The sequence below is a fragment of the Ambystoma mexicanum genome, chromosome 10 (assembly GCF_040938575.1).
Source record: "Ambystoma mexicanum isolate Mex_15411 chromosome 10, UKY_AmexF1_1, whole genome shotgun sequence".
Classification (NCBI taxonomy): domain Eukaryota; kingdom Metazoa; phylum Chordata; class Amphibia; order Caudata; family Ambystomatidae; genus Ambystoma; species Ambystoma mexicanum.
The window spans coordinates 1438999542-1439012671 of record NC_090932.1 but is presented as its reverse complement, the minus strand read 5'-3'; the positions used below and the strand labels follow the sequence as shown (position 1 = coordinate 1439012671).

The following is a 13130-nucleotide window of genomic DNA, read 5'->3' as shown; positions in this document are numbered from 1 at the left end:
CAATCAACTTATGGTGAAAGGATGTGCGGAGATGGAGTTCAGCGGGATTAACGGTGTTGCAGAATGTGGATGCGGAGGAGGGCAGGGAGGAGGTAACGATTCATTAGTCCCAACTGCTAAATGATCTGTCAAAGGACAATGACTTACGTCCACCGTGAAGAAGCCTGTGTAGGAGGGGGAATTTGAGGGGGTTACAGGAAGGGCGGGGGGGGGGGGGCGTTGGGGTTTGAACTGAAGGAGGACCTGCCCAATTCTCAACAAACAATAGACACTGAAGATCTGTGTGCTGTGACCAATGGAGAAAGAAGGATTCAGATGGGATACCTGGATGTGGGGGAGGGGGGGCAACGGAGGGGAGTGGGCGGGAGTAGGCATTTGTTGAATTGTTCGATTAAAGTTTGTTAATTGGTATGGGGACTGACTTCGGGTGTTAGGGGGGTAAGTGGGAAGTTTTGGAATTGTTAGGACAAAATATCAATAAAGAGTTAAAAAAAAAATCAAAAAAATCGATTGCACCCCCGTTGCAAGTCTCATCCTTCCTCCTCATCATCGAATCACAAGAAAAAACAGACTCAAACGCAACTCTGACTCATTGGACGAAAAGGACAATGTTCATAGTTGCAGAGAATGGCTCCCTTCTTCAGATTCCTTGTACTATTAGATAAAGTTCAATAAAGAAAATAGTAAGTTCCTCATAACCCAAGAGGATCACTCCTTCCTCTTAGTGCGTTCATAGTATGCAGGGAATTCGCTCCCCCCTAAGGTTTCTCTTCACCTGCAATATGGTTCAAATCCTAAGGGCATGCATCTTCCCTGGGATTCTCCTTTTACTTTAACACAATGTTGATATGGGTCCCAGACTCGCAGGCCATCGGGTATCTTCCCCTATCAGTTTATTTGTACATATTTACAAGAGTTCACAATCTCAAGGGCAGGTGTCTTCCTAGAGATTCTCCTTTCCAGATTTATAACAGTTCACACTTTCAAGGGCACAGACCTTCCTTGAGAGTCTATGGTCCGGATGTATAACTTGTACACACAGATGTGGGTCCCGGACCGGGTATCTTCCCCTGTCAGGCTCTTCTTGCATTTTTATAACAGTTCACACACTTCAGCTTCACCTGGTATACTCTCCTGCAAGAACTTTATGCTATGCCTTTTCCTTTAAACCATGAAATTACATTAGCCCACCTCTGGTTTATCCACTCTTGGTAGAATGTCTCTCAACTAGGATTGTACAGTTCACATTACCAGCGGGTAGGGATCTTCCTATGGCTTCTCAGGCTTTCACCACGTTCACAAGGATAGGGGGGGCATCCCTGGTCCCCTGGCCTTCCTTATGCTTTGCTTCCTTGCTTTCACAAAGTTCACAAGGCTAAGGGGCGTACCTCTCATCCCCTGGCCTTTCTCAGGCTTTGCTCCCTTGAGGTATGGGTTCAATAACCCATTTGGTGTTTGGGTCACAAATTCATTAACTTGTCCATTAGCCCCCTCCCCCCGCCCCTTTGCATCTCTAGCTCATTTCTCATGAGGCGGCACTCGGTTAGGCAACCAGTTAACTCGTCTAGTTTCTCTGGGCTTACCGGATGCTCTTTGCGTTCCCCTGCTTCGGTTCCCTTTACTCAGCGTTATCCCAATGGAGCAGCATACGCCTGCCGGCAAGCCGGTAACCCATCTATCTTCCTGGGGCTTGCTAGTTGCTTCTTGCGGTCCTTCACCCTGGGACTCTTCAGCTTGCTGGCTCGGCATGTGTCCGGTTAACCGCTGCGTTCTTGCGGTGTCCCTTTCTTCTGTGCGCTCAACCCGTTGCGGTCTGTTCTTGAGCCGCAAAATGTCCGCACATGGGTTTCTCTCTCCCACACTTGGGCTTTCCCACAGTGTAGTTCCTCTTAGCGTGGTCCTTGGAGTCTACACAGGTCGTGGTGCAGTACTGAGTTTGCTGTAGCGGACGTTGGTTTAAACTTCCTGGCATTACTACATACTCTCCAGCGACTAGACTGTTGTGCTGGTTTACCAGTCTTCATCATCTTTATTGTTCCATTGCTCTTTCTCATCTAAGTTGTTACAAGACTGTTTCTTGGATGATCATTACTGCTCTCTGCCGCATAGTCATCCCAGTTTTTTGCATACGGTTCTTTGGGGATATTAAGGGGTACAAAAAGTAGATCTAGCAAGAGTTTGAGGGAGGGTGCTACAATATGCCATTAAGGCATGTGGAATGGAGGAAACATCCCTAGAAGGGAATGGAGGGCATGTGAGTTTCCCCAACGAGGTCAAGTCATTTCCCCAAGGGTTACCTCCCCCCAGGTGGTGCTCCCTCATATAGCTACCCTCACGTCAGGATCAGGTAGCGGCTGCCATCCCATGACCACATAGGGAGAGACTATCTCACGGAAAGGAGTGATGACATAAGATTCATCACCTTTAACTGCTGAGTTACCCATGCCCATGCCTGTGGATGCACTCGAGGGTGTAAGACTTAGGCGTTGATTGGAACCCCAGGGGATGCCATGATTGAGGATGAAAGCGATCAGGAACCATGTTTTTCCACAAGATATATATGGGTGATTTCAAGATTGGAGACTTGGCTTTCGGTGTTAAAACCGACCGTTTGAGGATTTGTCCCTGGTCAGTGGTTCAGAAACTATTGCTTACAACTTTTCTCTGGTGCCTGTTACTTCATACGACCTTGTCAGGAAGTTCTAATCCAACAGAGGCGACTTGTGTGACAGGAATATTACCATTCCTAGCTTTTAGTCTGGGTAGCAAATATAAAGCTGACCTACTATTAGAGCAACCCTATATGACAAGCATTCAGCAAATCCTGCTTAACATTGCAAACTCATGAGGTGTGACCTAGCACAGCGAGGTGCAAATATGACTTATTTGATGGCCCAAAGGCCTTTTCCTATGAACAAGGGGTACGAGGAATAGTTCAATTTCTAAAAAGCAGTGAAGCATGAAACTGCTTTAAATCCATGTGTACACTTTTTAGAAGTGATTTAATAAACCAAATGGTCTTCATGGAGGGGGCTGGAAGGGGAAATAGGGTGGGAAAATGTGAAAATAAAAGTTATCTATGTATATTATTCTTGCTTTGATATAATAAGAACCTGACTACAAAAAAAAGAAAGTTGCCAATGGCAATGCTCATTTTAAACAGTACTTCAGTGGCTTTGCCAATGCTCGTTTTTAACAGGACTTGAGTGAAGGGCACGCAGAGTACTTATACATCAAGTGGCTGAAGGCAGGCTTCACCAGTAGCAGGTTTATAACTCCAATTAAGTCATTAACCCTCAGAAGACTGCTTTGAACAAACAATGGCAAGCCCTTTGAATGCAAAGCCTGATGGTAACGCTCGATTAAAGTGAGCTAAAAGAGTTCTCATGAAAAGTGATTTGGGTGGGCAGAGGCAGGAATGGGTCGAAATGGCCTTGGGGTTTAGCATGGCCAAGGGCAGGCAAACAATACCTACAATAACTACAGACTCTGTGTCCCTCCTCGTATGGTTCCATGTAAAAATATATGTAATTTCCCTATGTCCCTCCTCATTTGCCATTCTTTCCTAGCTGTAGTCCAATGTAATAGTTTTGGCTTATAGGTGTCGCAAGTGACACCTAATAGCGCAACTAAAAAAGAACAAAGTAAAATAGTATGGGTAGTTTCCGGTTACTTATACTCAGTTCAATTCTTTCCTATACCCAAACACACAGTAAAAGATTAACGAAGGGTAAAGAAATGGACAGCTCAAATGTAAAAAGAGGAGAACAGGACAAAGTGGCTTTTCAGTGGATAATAACCATGAATGTTGTAGCAGTGTGGAGAGGCTGCAGTGAAAGACCAATTCTGGCCGACGCAATACGACTAATCAAAGGTCTTGTATGAGCAAAACTTCCACCACAGCCCAACACAAAAATCTGAAATACTTTAAAAGGGTATTCAAATTTGTTTTTTGCAGACCTACAAAAAACAAATCATTTGAATGGCAGGTTTCTCAGCTTGCAATTTTCCAGAAACTGGTTTCGCCTGATGAGGACTTCAGCCCTTCTATAATTATCTTGATTGTTTAATACTGTGGACATAACTCGGCATAGACGACCTTTAACATTGTTTTCAGGATCTCAATAAGAAGTTGCTATCAGTGATACATGTGGGACTGGTCAGCTGTTAAGATTATCAACATTTGGCAATGTTCGGTACCCAGGAATTCTAGGTAATAGGTGGAATGTGACATTTGTGTTTTGAAGCCTGTCTTCCTTGGTAGGTTTTGAAACTTTGTTCTGAACAGAGTGATCTAAATTGTCATCATGTACACACCACTGATGAAAGGCCTTATCAGTTGTAATACGATAAGTCATCAGATTGAGGATCATGTTCATTAAAAGTAGTTGTCCATCTAATCCAGCAACTAAAGGTTGAACGTATTCCAAAGAGTCACACCTTAACCTGCTAGAGGGTAAGCATTTCACTTTGATGGCTCTTGCAGCATTAAATATATCAAGTTTTTGCCACCTTTTCTCCATTGTACTAAATGACATGTGAGTAAATCATTGTTTCAAAAGAAACAAACACTGGCTGTACCAAGGTATAACCTTATAATGGGCAAAATCATGTTTCAACGTTTCCTCTCTCTAGCTGCCACCATTTAAACAATCAGCTCGGATTGTAACATATTTCAAGATTGCTCTGCTGTTTCTAATGTTGGGAGCTCAATACATAATATGCAACTTTAAAAGGCCACCTATGTCGAAAGTATCTTTTCTTGAATTGGAGGTCTGGAAGCGCATAGTCCAAGAGTCTTCATGAACTTGTCTATGATAGAAAGTTATAGTTTAGTGATATGATCGAATGGGTGACTTTCAATGTGACCATTACAGTAGATGGGTCACTATGTAGTTATACAAGGCGGAAAAGGGGGTAGCGAAAGAGGGAGGATGGGGTTTCAATGTATGCAATGAGCTAAAGGCATTGCAAATATAGCTAAATAGAGTACTGGTGGCACAAGTTCCTTTAAAAAAAAAACGTAAGCAGTGAGCACACAAATAGGGTTCAGCACACATCTGGTAGAGTGAGTGGAGGCCAGTGCAGAGGATATGCTATTAAGGGCTGGCTGTGCAGATTATGACCACATACTGGCTATCTTTTTTTTTTTTAAACAGGAAGTAGTTTGTCAAATGTAATTTATATTCTGTTTAATGTACCTTTTATTTTTGCAACTTCACACTCATTTTCATTTTTTGTTTCAATTTATACTGCGCTTTTGCCAAAACGATAGAACAAAAAAAAAAGGGTACGGTACACAATGGAACTGAGAGAGGAGATAAGAGGTGAGCATTTAAGAGGATACGAAATATGTGATATGTGGAAGAAGGGCAGCTGGAAAGAGGGCGAGATTTCCAATGGAATGAAAGAAGGGAAAAGGAGCAAAAGCAAGAAGCAGCATAGGGGGGCTTAGGAACAGCAAGACGATGGGTAGACTGGGAGCAAAGAGTGCGAGGGGGGGAATAGAAGGACACTAGGGATGCAATGTGTGGAGTGGGAGACCATGAAGAAATTTGAAGACGATGGAAAGGAAATGAAAAAGACGAGCTACAAATAGTAAGATAGAAGCAGATATAAGTGAGGAATATTGCTTTTCCAAGAACACCTTTGGATGTACTTTTGAAATCCCCAAATGGTGTTCGCCATTTGGATTGTGTGACTTTGTGTTGGGTCACTAAAGTTCTTCTGGTGGCCAATAGAAAAATTTTGCGCTACTGGAAAACAAGGAAAAAGCCACGTGTTGAAGAATGACTAGTACATGTGCAGCTCCTTTCGCATTTTGAGAAGATTAAATTTGGTAAATTGCATAGAGATGAAGCTTATAATTAACAATGGAGTGTTTTTAATTAATGTTATGTTTAATATTTGACCGGAGATTGGTTGCTTATGTTTTATTTCCTTAAGAGTGGGTGGAGGGGGGAGGGGGCTAAAGGGGGTTTGGGGGGGTTAGTGTTGTGTTATGTTGTGCCTCTTGTGTTGGTCTGTGTATTATTGGTATCTTTGACAATATTGTATCAAAGTTCTGTTTAACATTCTAAAAGGCCTGTGGATATTCTTATTGTTTATGCAATCTGTTTTTGATTTTATTATAAGTTTCATGCTGATTACCTATCCATTATTTTGTTGCATTGAAGGGATTTGTTATCCTGAAATATAACTGTTATTAAGTTGTTCCTTAAAAGTTAAATAAAGAGGATTAAAAAAAATTTAAAAAGTGAGGAATTTGACGCACAGGAAGAGAGACCGACGAGAAGATGAATAGCAGAGCTATAAATGGACCGAAGGTGGGTAAGAGAACCTCAGGTAGTCCGAACTAGAGTAAAGAACAATAATGAAACAATTAGAGCAGCAATTACAGCAGCAATAAGAAGTTTAGAAGCGTGAAAAGGAAGGAAGGGGTGAGCGCAGTAAAGCTTGAAGAGACGGAAATGACAGCTGCTTGTAGTAAGAGCAATATAAGAGGAGAAAGCAGGGGAAAAGTCAAAGAGAAAGCAGAGATTCTAAGCAGTGGAAGAAAGGGAGAGTTGAGATGGGGCCGGATGAGAGAGAAGGAGTGGAAACAGGGAAGAAAATAACTGTTCAGAGGGGTTAATCGAACAAATCCAAGATTGTATGGAAGAAAGGCAGACAGACCTGAGAGTGAAGAGTATCACAGAACTCTGAGAAGGAAAAAATGACTTTGGAATCATCAGTGTAAACATGACAGGAATTATTGAAGGGAGAGAGTGGTAGTGTAGAGTGAAAAAGTGGGCCAAGAACTGAACCTTGGGGAACGCCATATAAAAGTGGAAGAGGAGGTGAGAGGTGGCCAGGCCAAGATACAGAATAGGAACAACCAGAAAGATGGGATTTACACTAAGTGAGAGGAGAACCAGAAATATCCAGAGAAGAGAGGAAAGTAAGGTAGGGTGATCCACAGTGTCAAAACATGCTGAAAGATCAAGTAGAATCAGAATACAGGAGAACTTGTTGTGGCTTGCAGAAAGAAGAAAGTCACAAACATGCAGGAGAACAGTTTCTGTAGAGTGTCCTGGCCTAAAGCCGGATTGGAGTGCGGGGTCAAGGGGGAGAAGATACAGATAAGAAATTTTAGAACAGAACATTTGCTCCAGTAGCTTGGATAAGAAAGGAAGGAGAGAAATTGGGCGGAAATTAGAAGGAAGGGATGGATTGACAGAAGGTTTTTTGAGAATAGGGATTACAGCAGCATGTTTGAAAGAGGAAAAACAGAGGAGGAGACAGATGTTAAGTAGTATAGTAACATAGGGGAGGATCTGGGAATAAACCAAAAGGGATGAATGTAGAGGGATAGGATTAGTTGGAGGCGGGGGGTGAGCCCAAAAAAAAGAAATGAACGGTATAAGCATCCGTGAGGGGGGAGAAGGCAGTGAAAATTGGGTTGGAGGGAAAAGTCAGGGATGAGGGAGGGGGAGACGAGGGTGGAGAGACAAAGGAAGTGTGGAGATTAGAAACCTTGGTGGTAAAATAGTCAGCAAGGTCACCATTAGATAAAGAAGACTGGGAAGAATCTGGCAGGCATGGAGAGAGAATATTAAGAAGTTGAAAAAGACAGAGTGATGAGATGGAGATGGGGGAGTAAAGAGAAATATTGCTTTTTTAGAAGCTAGAAGAGAATCATAAGGGAAATGTGCAGAAGAAAGCAGTTTCAGATCAACGGATGATTGAATCTTTTTCCAATAGCACTCATATTTCCAGAGAGAGGAGCGAAGGACAATAAAGATAAGGAGTAAGCAAAGTCAAGGTGGCTTACGTGAAGGAGTAAAGGAACAAGCAGGGTAGGATTCGTCCGAGGTAGCAGTAAGAGAAGACGGAAAAGAAATGAGTGCAGAATAAGCAGAAAGTTGCGAAAACAGGGAGGGGGAGAGGGAAGAGACACAGTAAGAGAAGAGCCAAAGGAAGAAGTATCAAAGAAGTGAAGGTCACGGCGTAGGAAGGATGTTGAAGAGGGGCGCAAGAGGGGGGTTGTAATGAGGAAAGTAAAGAAAGAAAAAATGATCCGATTAATAGATGGGAAGTGAAGAAGCGAAGGTGTTGCAAGGAAATGAAGAGAATATGAGATCAAGGGAAGATCCTGAGGTATGCGATGGGGGACAATCAAGAGAGAAAAGGAGATAGTAATCACTAAGAGGAAGAAAAGCAGAAGTTGAATGATTAAGATCAAGATGTAGATTAAAGTTGCTGAGTATGAAAACGGGGGGACGGAGGGCAAAATAGAGGAGAGCATCAAAATCAGGAATAAAGGATGAGAGGACAATAGATAAGAAAAGAAATAGGGAAAGGCTTAGAGAAAGAAGAGAGATGGTATTCAAATGTAGGAAAAAGAGGAGACGGAGACTGGCGGGACCAAAAAGCATAAGAGTGGATGCATGCAACCCCCTCCATGACAAGGAGGGAGGGTGTGAAAGAGGTTAGAGGTAATAGAAAAGAGTCAGTGTTAGCAGAAGAGATCCAGGCTTCTGTAAGACAAAGGAATTGAAGGTTGAGTCGTTTGAACAGATTAAGGGTAGAATGATATTAGTTGCAAACAGATCTAGCATTCCAGATACCAGTAGAAATCGGGGAAGAAAGGGTTAACCGGCAGAGAAGTAAGGTAGGAACTATGCAGTGAACGGGTCAGATAAAAGGAGGGCCAGCATGAAATATGTACTGGAATCCATTAAGAGTGGAAAGAATAGAGGAATCAGGATAAATGCAATCAATGCAAATACTGGAATGAGAGGCATGATGGAGGCAAATTATGAATCACATCAGCAGTTTTAAACACTATTTAATCTTAGCAGTGTGCATTGAGAGTTTTCTTGTACTAAAATATTCAAGGAGATGCACCACAGAAAAGTTACACAATTGTCTTAGTTTGTTGTATAAAAGACCCTGAGCTGAATGTGTATATACACTGGATCTCTGTACATTTCATTGGCGTAAAGGGGCTGTAGCTCAAAATCAGTTTTTACAGTGTCACTTCAAAGGGACTCAACTATGTTCTCTTTTAGCCCAAATCACTCCGTCAACATAACCGGCAAAACACCATTAAGCAGCTAGCTATTTCTCCATCCACACACAAAAAAACAATACAATGTGCATACATCATACGTTACATACAGGCACAGTTGATAGAAGTCTTTGAAAATCTTCTTTAGCTACTGTTTGGCACTTGGTGATTAGTACACGGGATTCACGAACAACGATCTTTAGAATGTAGTGCAGAAGTTCATCATTTAGCCTTTAAAGATACAGAAAGAATGCATTAAAAAAAAGCACTGAAGATGTAATGCATACAGCAGAAATAATACACTTCCAATTGTGGAGCCAACACCCTTCAGAAATTAGTGAAAATAAATCTGTATTAGTAAAGAACAGCTAAAACAGGGTGCAAAATGTGCACTCGCCACTAGCCATTTGCAAGTGATATTTGGTTCTTGGGGAGTAAGAGATGGTGGGCTCTGTGTATGTATAGAATTGAGTTGGTAAGAGACTTTTATGGCTGGTTAGTATCTTACAACTTGAATGTTTGCCCACTGACAACAAAGTCCATTCGTTTGGAATTAAGACTATACAGGCTTGCTATGATACACAATTTCCTCGCGCCTGGACAAAAGATGAACTGTGAATTTGATCATTCTAGCAGGTTCTAAAATTAGGAGCAACTAAGTTGCACAATGTTTCAACATTTTATGAACACTTTCAGAATGGTTAAAAATGACCTACAAAAATTGTTTGCAAAGGTTCTTGTGCACCAAAGGTTATTTTCTTCAGAGATAATTCTCCATCAATGAGTCTTGGATAGAAAACACAAAATGGACATTCTAATGTGCACCATTTATGTGTTGGAATTATGTAGCACATGGTCACATCAAATAATAAATAGGAAGGTATTCTACAATGTGGATCTGGAAAACTAACAGTAATCGATTGTCATGGATACTAGTGTTATCCCAATGGCCACTTTCAATTAATTATCAGGTGAGAGTCATAACTAAAAATGTATTTAAAAAAAACAGAGGGGCTTTAAATAAGTCCAGTTCATACACACCAATATCGGAACTAAATGTCAGACTCCCAATATGGGTGGAATGTGCTCTAGCAAGAGGCTGCCATTTAAAGGTAACAGTGTGATAGTGGAGGGCTTTAATAACAAAATAATGCCTTCCTATTGTGTTTAATAGTATACACAGATGTGTGTCAGGTTGTGGGTATGCACCTTTATACACACTATTAACTGTGATATATGACATTTAATCAATTACCTTCATCAATTTAGGCAGGATCTGGACTTCTACTTCGCTGCAATGACAACTCTGCAGTAGCCTGACAACTCTTTACTATAGTGAGATGTAATTTATTCTATAAGAATTGTATGCTTTTAGGTGTACTTCAGAATTTAGATATTAAGTTGTACCGTCTAATACAACTGTTCAAACACCTCAATATTAAAGAGTAGGTTAGGCAAATACAATTGGCTTGCCCGTGATTTTACAATAGTACCATTCAAAATACAATACTTTCCATGAGTTACATAAATGGCATGATACGAGAGGTTCTTAATTGGTAGTGCTTACAAAATATGTTAGGTTAGCATGAATATCCCGCACATCGGATGGAAATGTGCCATGGGAATATCACAATAGCCTTTTCCTCCTCTGGCTATTAGTGTATTCTCGGATCCTATCTGTATGTGCTATACACTAAGTGTAAGGTTCGCCTTTATTTCTATAAGCATCAACTAGTTGGAGAAGCAAGATGGGCGTGTAATGGATTCTTGCACATTAAATTTTAAAAGTGTTCGTTTCCACACAGCACACCAAACGTTCATCCGCATGTCCCTCTTCCGGTGTTATTCACGTGCAAGGTTTCCAATACACAGATTTAACAGTGTTCCCATCTCAATCAACTTACAAATTCATATTTAAGATGTAGAGGATCCTCAGGTTTTTTTTCAACCAGTGAGGAGTTGCAGTTTGTTTAGAAATGAACCCCATTCCAAAACTGTGTTTGCACCCCTGGTATCCGGTACCAGTCTCCTCCGTTTCCAGTTCTAATGTGGCCCATTTGGTTAGATCCAATATCGACCCACTAACATAAGCTTTTTAGACAACGGAAGGAATTGTAATGCGTCACCTGGCTAGTAATAGCAGAAGCAGTACTATTTTTTTTGTCATACTTTTTCCACCTCCTTTCTCTGAAAATCGGGCCCAAGAAACAAAATTGTGGCGATTTACAAGCTTTTAGTCCCCATCATAATTATTGCATCTACAATTTCCCATCAGTACTTCTGTGTAGTTGGACATTATCCACACCAGATGCCAGTAGCTTGCTCTACTGTGGCCACAACGGCAACTAAACCTGGAGAATGGCCAGGTCAATTTTGTGCAATCCGTATTGTATGCCCTATTTACAAAGCTGTACTGTACAAATTTAAAACCGCGCAATTTACAAGCATGTATGTTGACCAAGAGCTTGTTCGATGGGGAATCGAGAACAGCCAAGGAGAATTTGCTGGCATATCTTAAAAATGTGAACCCTATAGACAAGCATCAACTAAGATTTCTTAGGGCACCCTACACATTTATTATCCAGGAAAAGAAGTCTGTATTTGCCAATAATCTGTGGGACGACTTGCAGTCTGCTTGCAGGTCGGGTGATTCAACAGGCTTCTGGAAACTGATTGGTGGGAAGGATTTGAATGCCCCTGAACCCATAAAATGCCAGATGTCCTCTGATTCTTGGCATCAGCACTTCCGCAACATGTATAAGAGCGAACAAGGTGATTCCAGGATGGTTCGGCATAGTTGCATTTATCCCCCACAGGAAGGTGGAGGAGGCTATCAAGGCACTTGGAGCTGGAAAGGCCCCTAGGCTTGACAAAATGGCTATTGCGCTCTTCAAAGATGAGACGCCCGTTGGGTGCCTTTACTGTGCTGTGTTTTTATAATTCTGCTCTATCTACTGTCATCGTTTCGTCATCCTGGTGTATTGCGGAAATAGTGCCCATTTTTAAGAAGGATGACAGGAGTATCCCATGGAATTACAGACACATATCCCTACTGGATGCTGCTGGTAAGATATATGCCAAAGTGCTACTCAGCCTTTTGCAGTCATGGGCGATGAGAGCGGTGCCATTAACCACCTACAGGTCGGGTTCCGGCAGGGTGTTAACGCAGTGGACCAGGGATTCAGATTTGCCCAAATCTATTCTTCTTAGTCCAGTCCGGGTTTATGCTATTTCTTTTGACCTCTGCACACTCTTGGACTGTGTCCCCCACAGGATTTTGAGGAAGGTCCCACAAGAGAAGGGCATTCCTGGGGAAACTACTTGCCAATATACAATCCCTCTACACTGACAAGGCCTCAGATGGGGCCTGGGTGGGGAGTTAACCAAATCATGGCAGTCGAGAGGGCGGGTACAGCAGGGCTGCGTGCAGGAACCCCTGCTTTTCTGCCTATATAAATTAATTGCGGACTCCTGCCTCGATCCGCCCTAAATTAGGTCCCGACAGATTTCCTGGGCTATTCTTCGTGGATGGCGCAGTAATCCTGGCTAAATCGCCTATGGGCCTAAAACATAACTTGGACATTGTTGTCAGAAAATTCTAAGATTTACACCTAATGCTAAACACTGACAAGCAAAGTCCATGTTATTCAGGCATAGGCTATCCAAGAGGTCCACTCTAAAAATGGAAACTGAGTGAAACGCACTGCAACAGGTGCCAACGTAGGACTACTTGGGCATCAGATTCTCTGAGAACCTCGCCAGGACTAATGTAACGGAGGAAGAGTCGTTTGGCTCCCCTACATTCCAGGCAACGTGTATGGTATGCTCCTACAATGGCTGGAAACGTACCCTCGGCCGAGCCCCGATGACGGGTGCAAGGTAGCCATTGAATGACACACATTCAATGCCACTCGCATGACCCCAGGGACTCCATTTTGTATTCACCACAAATCCCTCTTTAACTAGGCCGCGCATAAAACTCAGCGGCAAGCCTGCATCTCTCCCCTGTCCAGCGCCGCGCACAGCCAGCCCAACAACCCCCACCTCCTCCCCACTGTCTCCGCTGCGACTGTCCTGT

General features: G+C 42.4%; 1 protein-coding gene across 8 annotated transcripts in view; it reads right to left on the bottom strand.

Annotated features, from left to right (window-relative positions):
• HECTD4 (HECT domain E3 ubiquitin protein ligase 4) overlaps nucleotides 1–13130 on the bottom strand; it is a 4298785-nt gene that overhangs the window by 3673345 nt on the left and 612310 nt on the right. For all 8 annotated transcript variants that reach the window (XM_069619495.1, XM_069619492.1, XM_069619493.1 and 5 more), the window contains exon 16: nucleotides 9163–9283. In XM_069619495.1, coding sequence (XP_069475596.1) covers nucleotides 9163–9283 — 121 coding nt within the window. The remainder of the gene's footprint in view (nucleotides 1–9162; nucleotides 9284–13130) is intronic.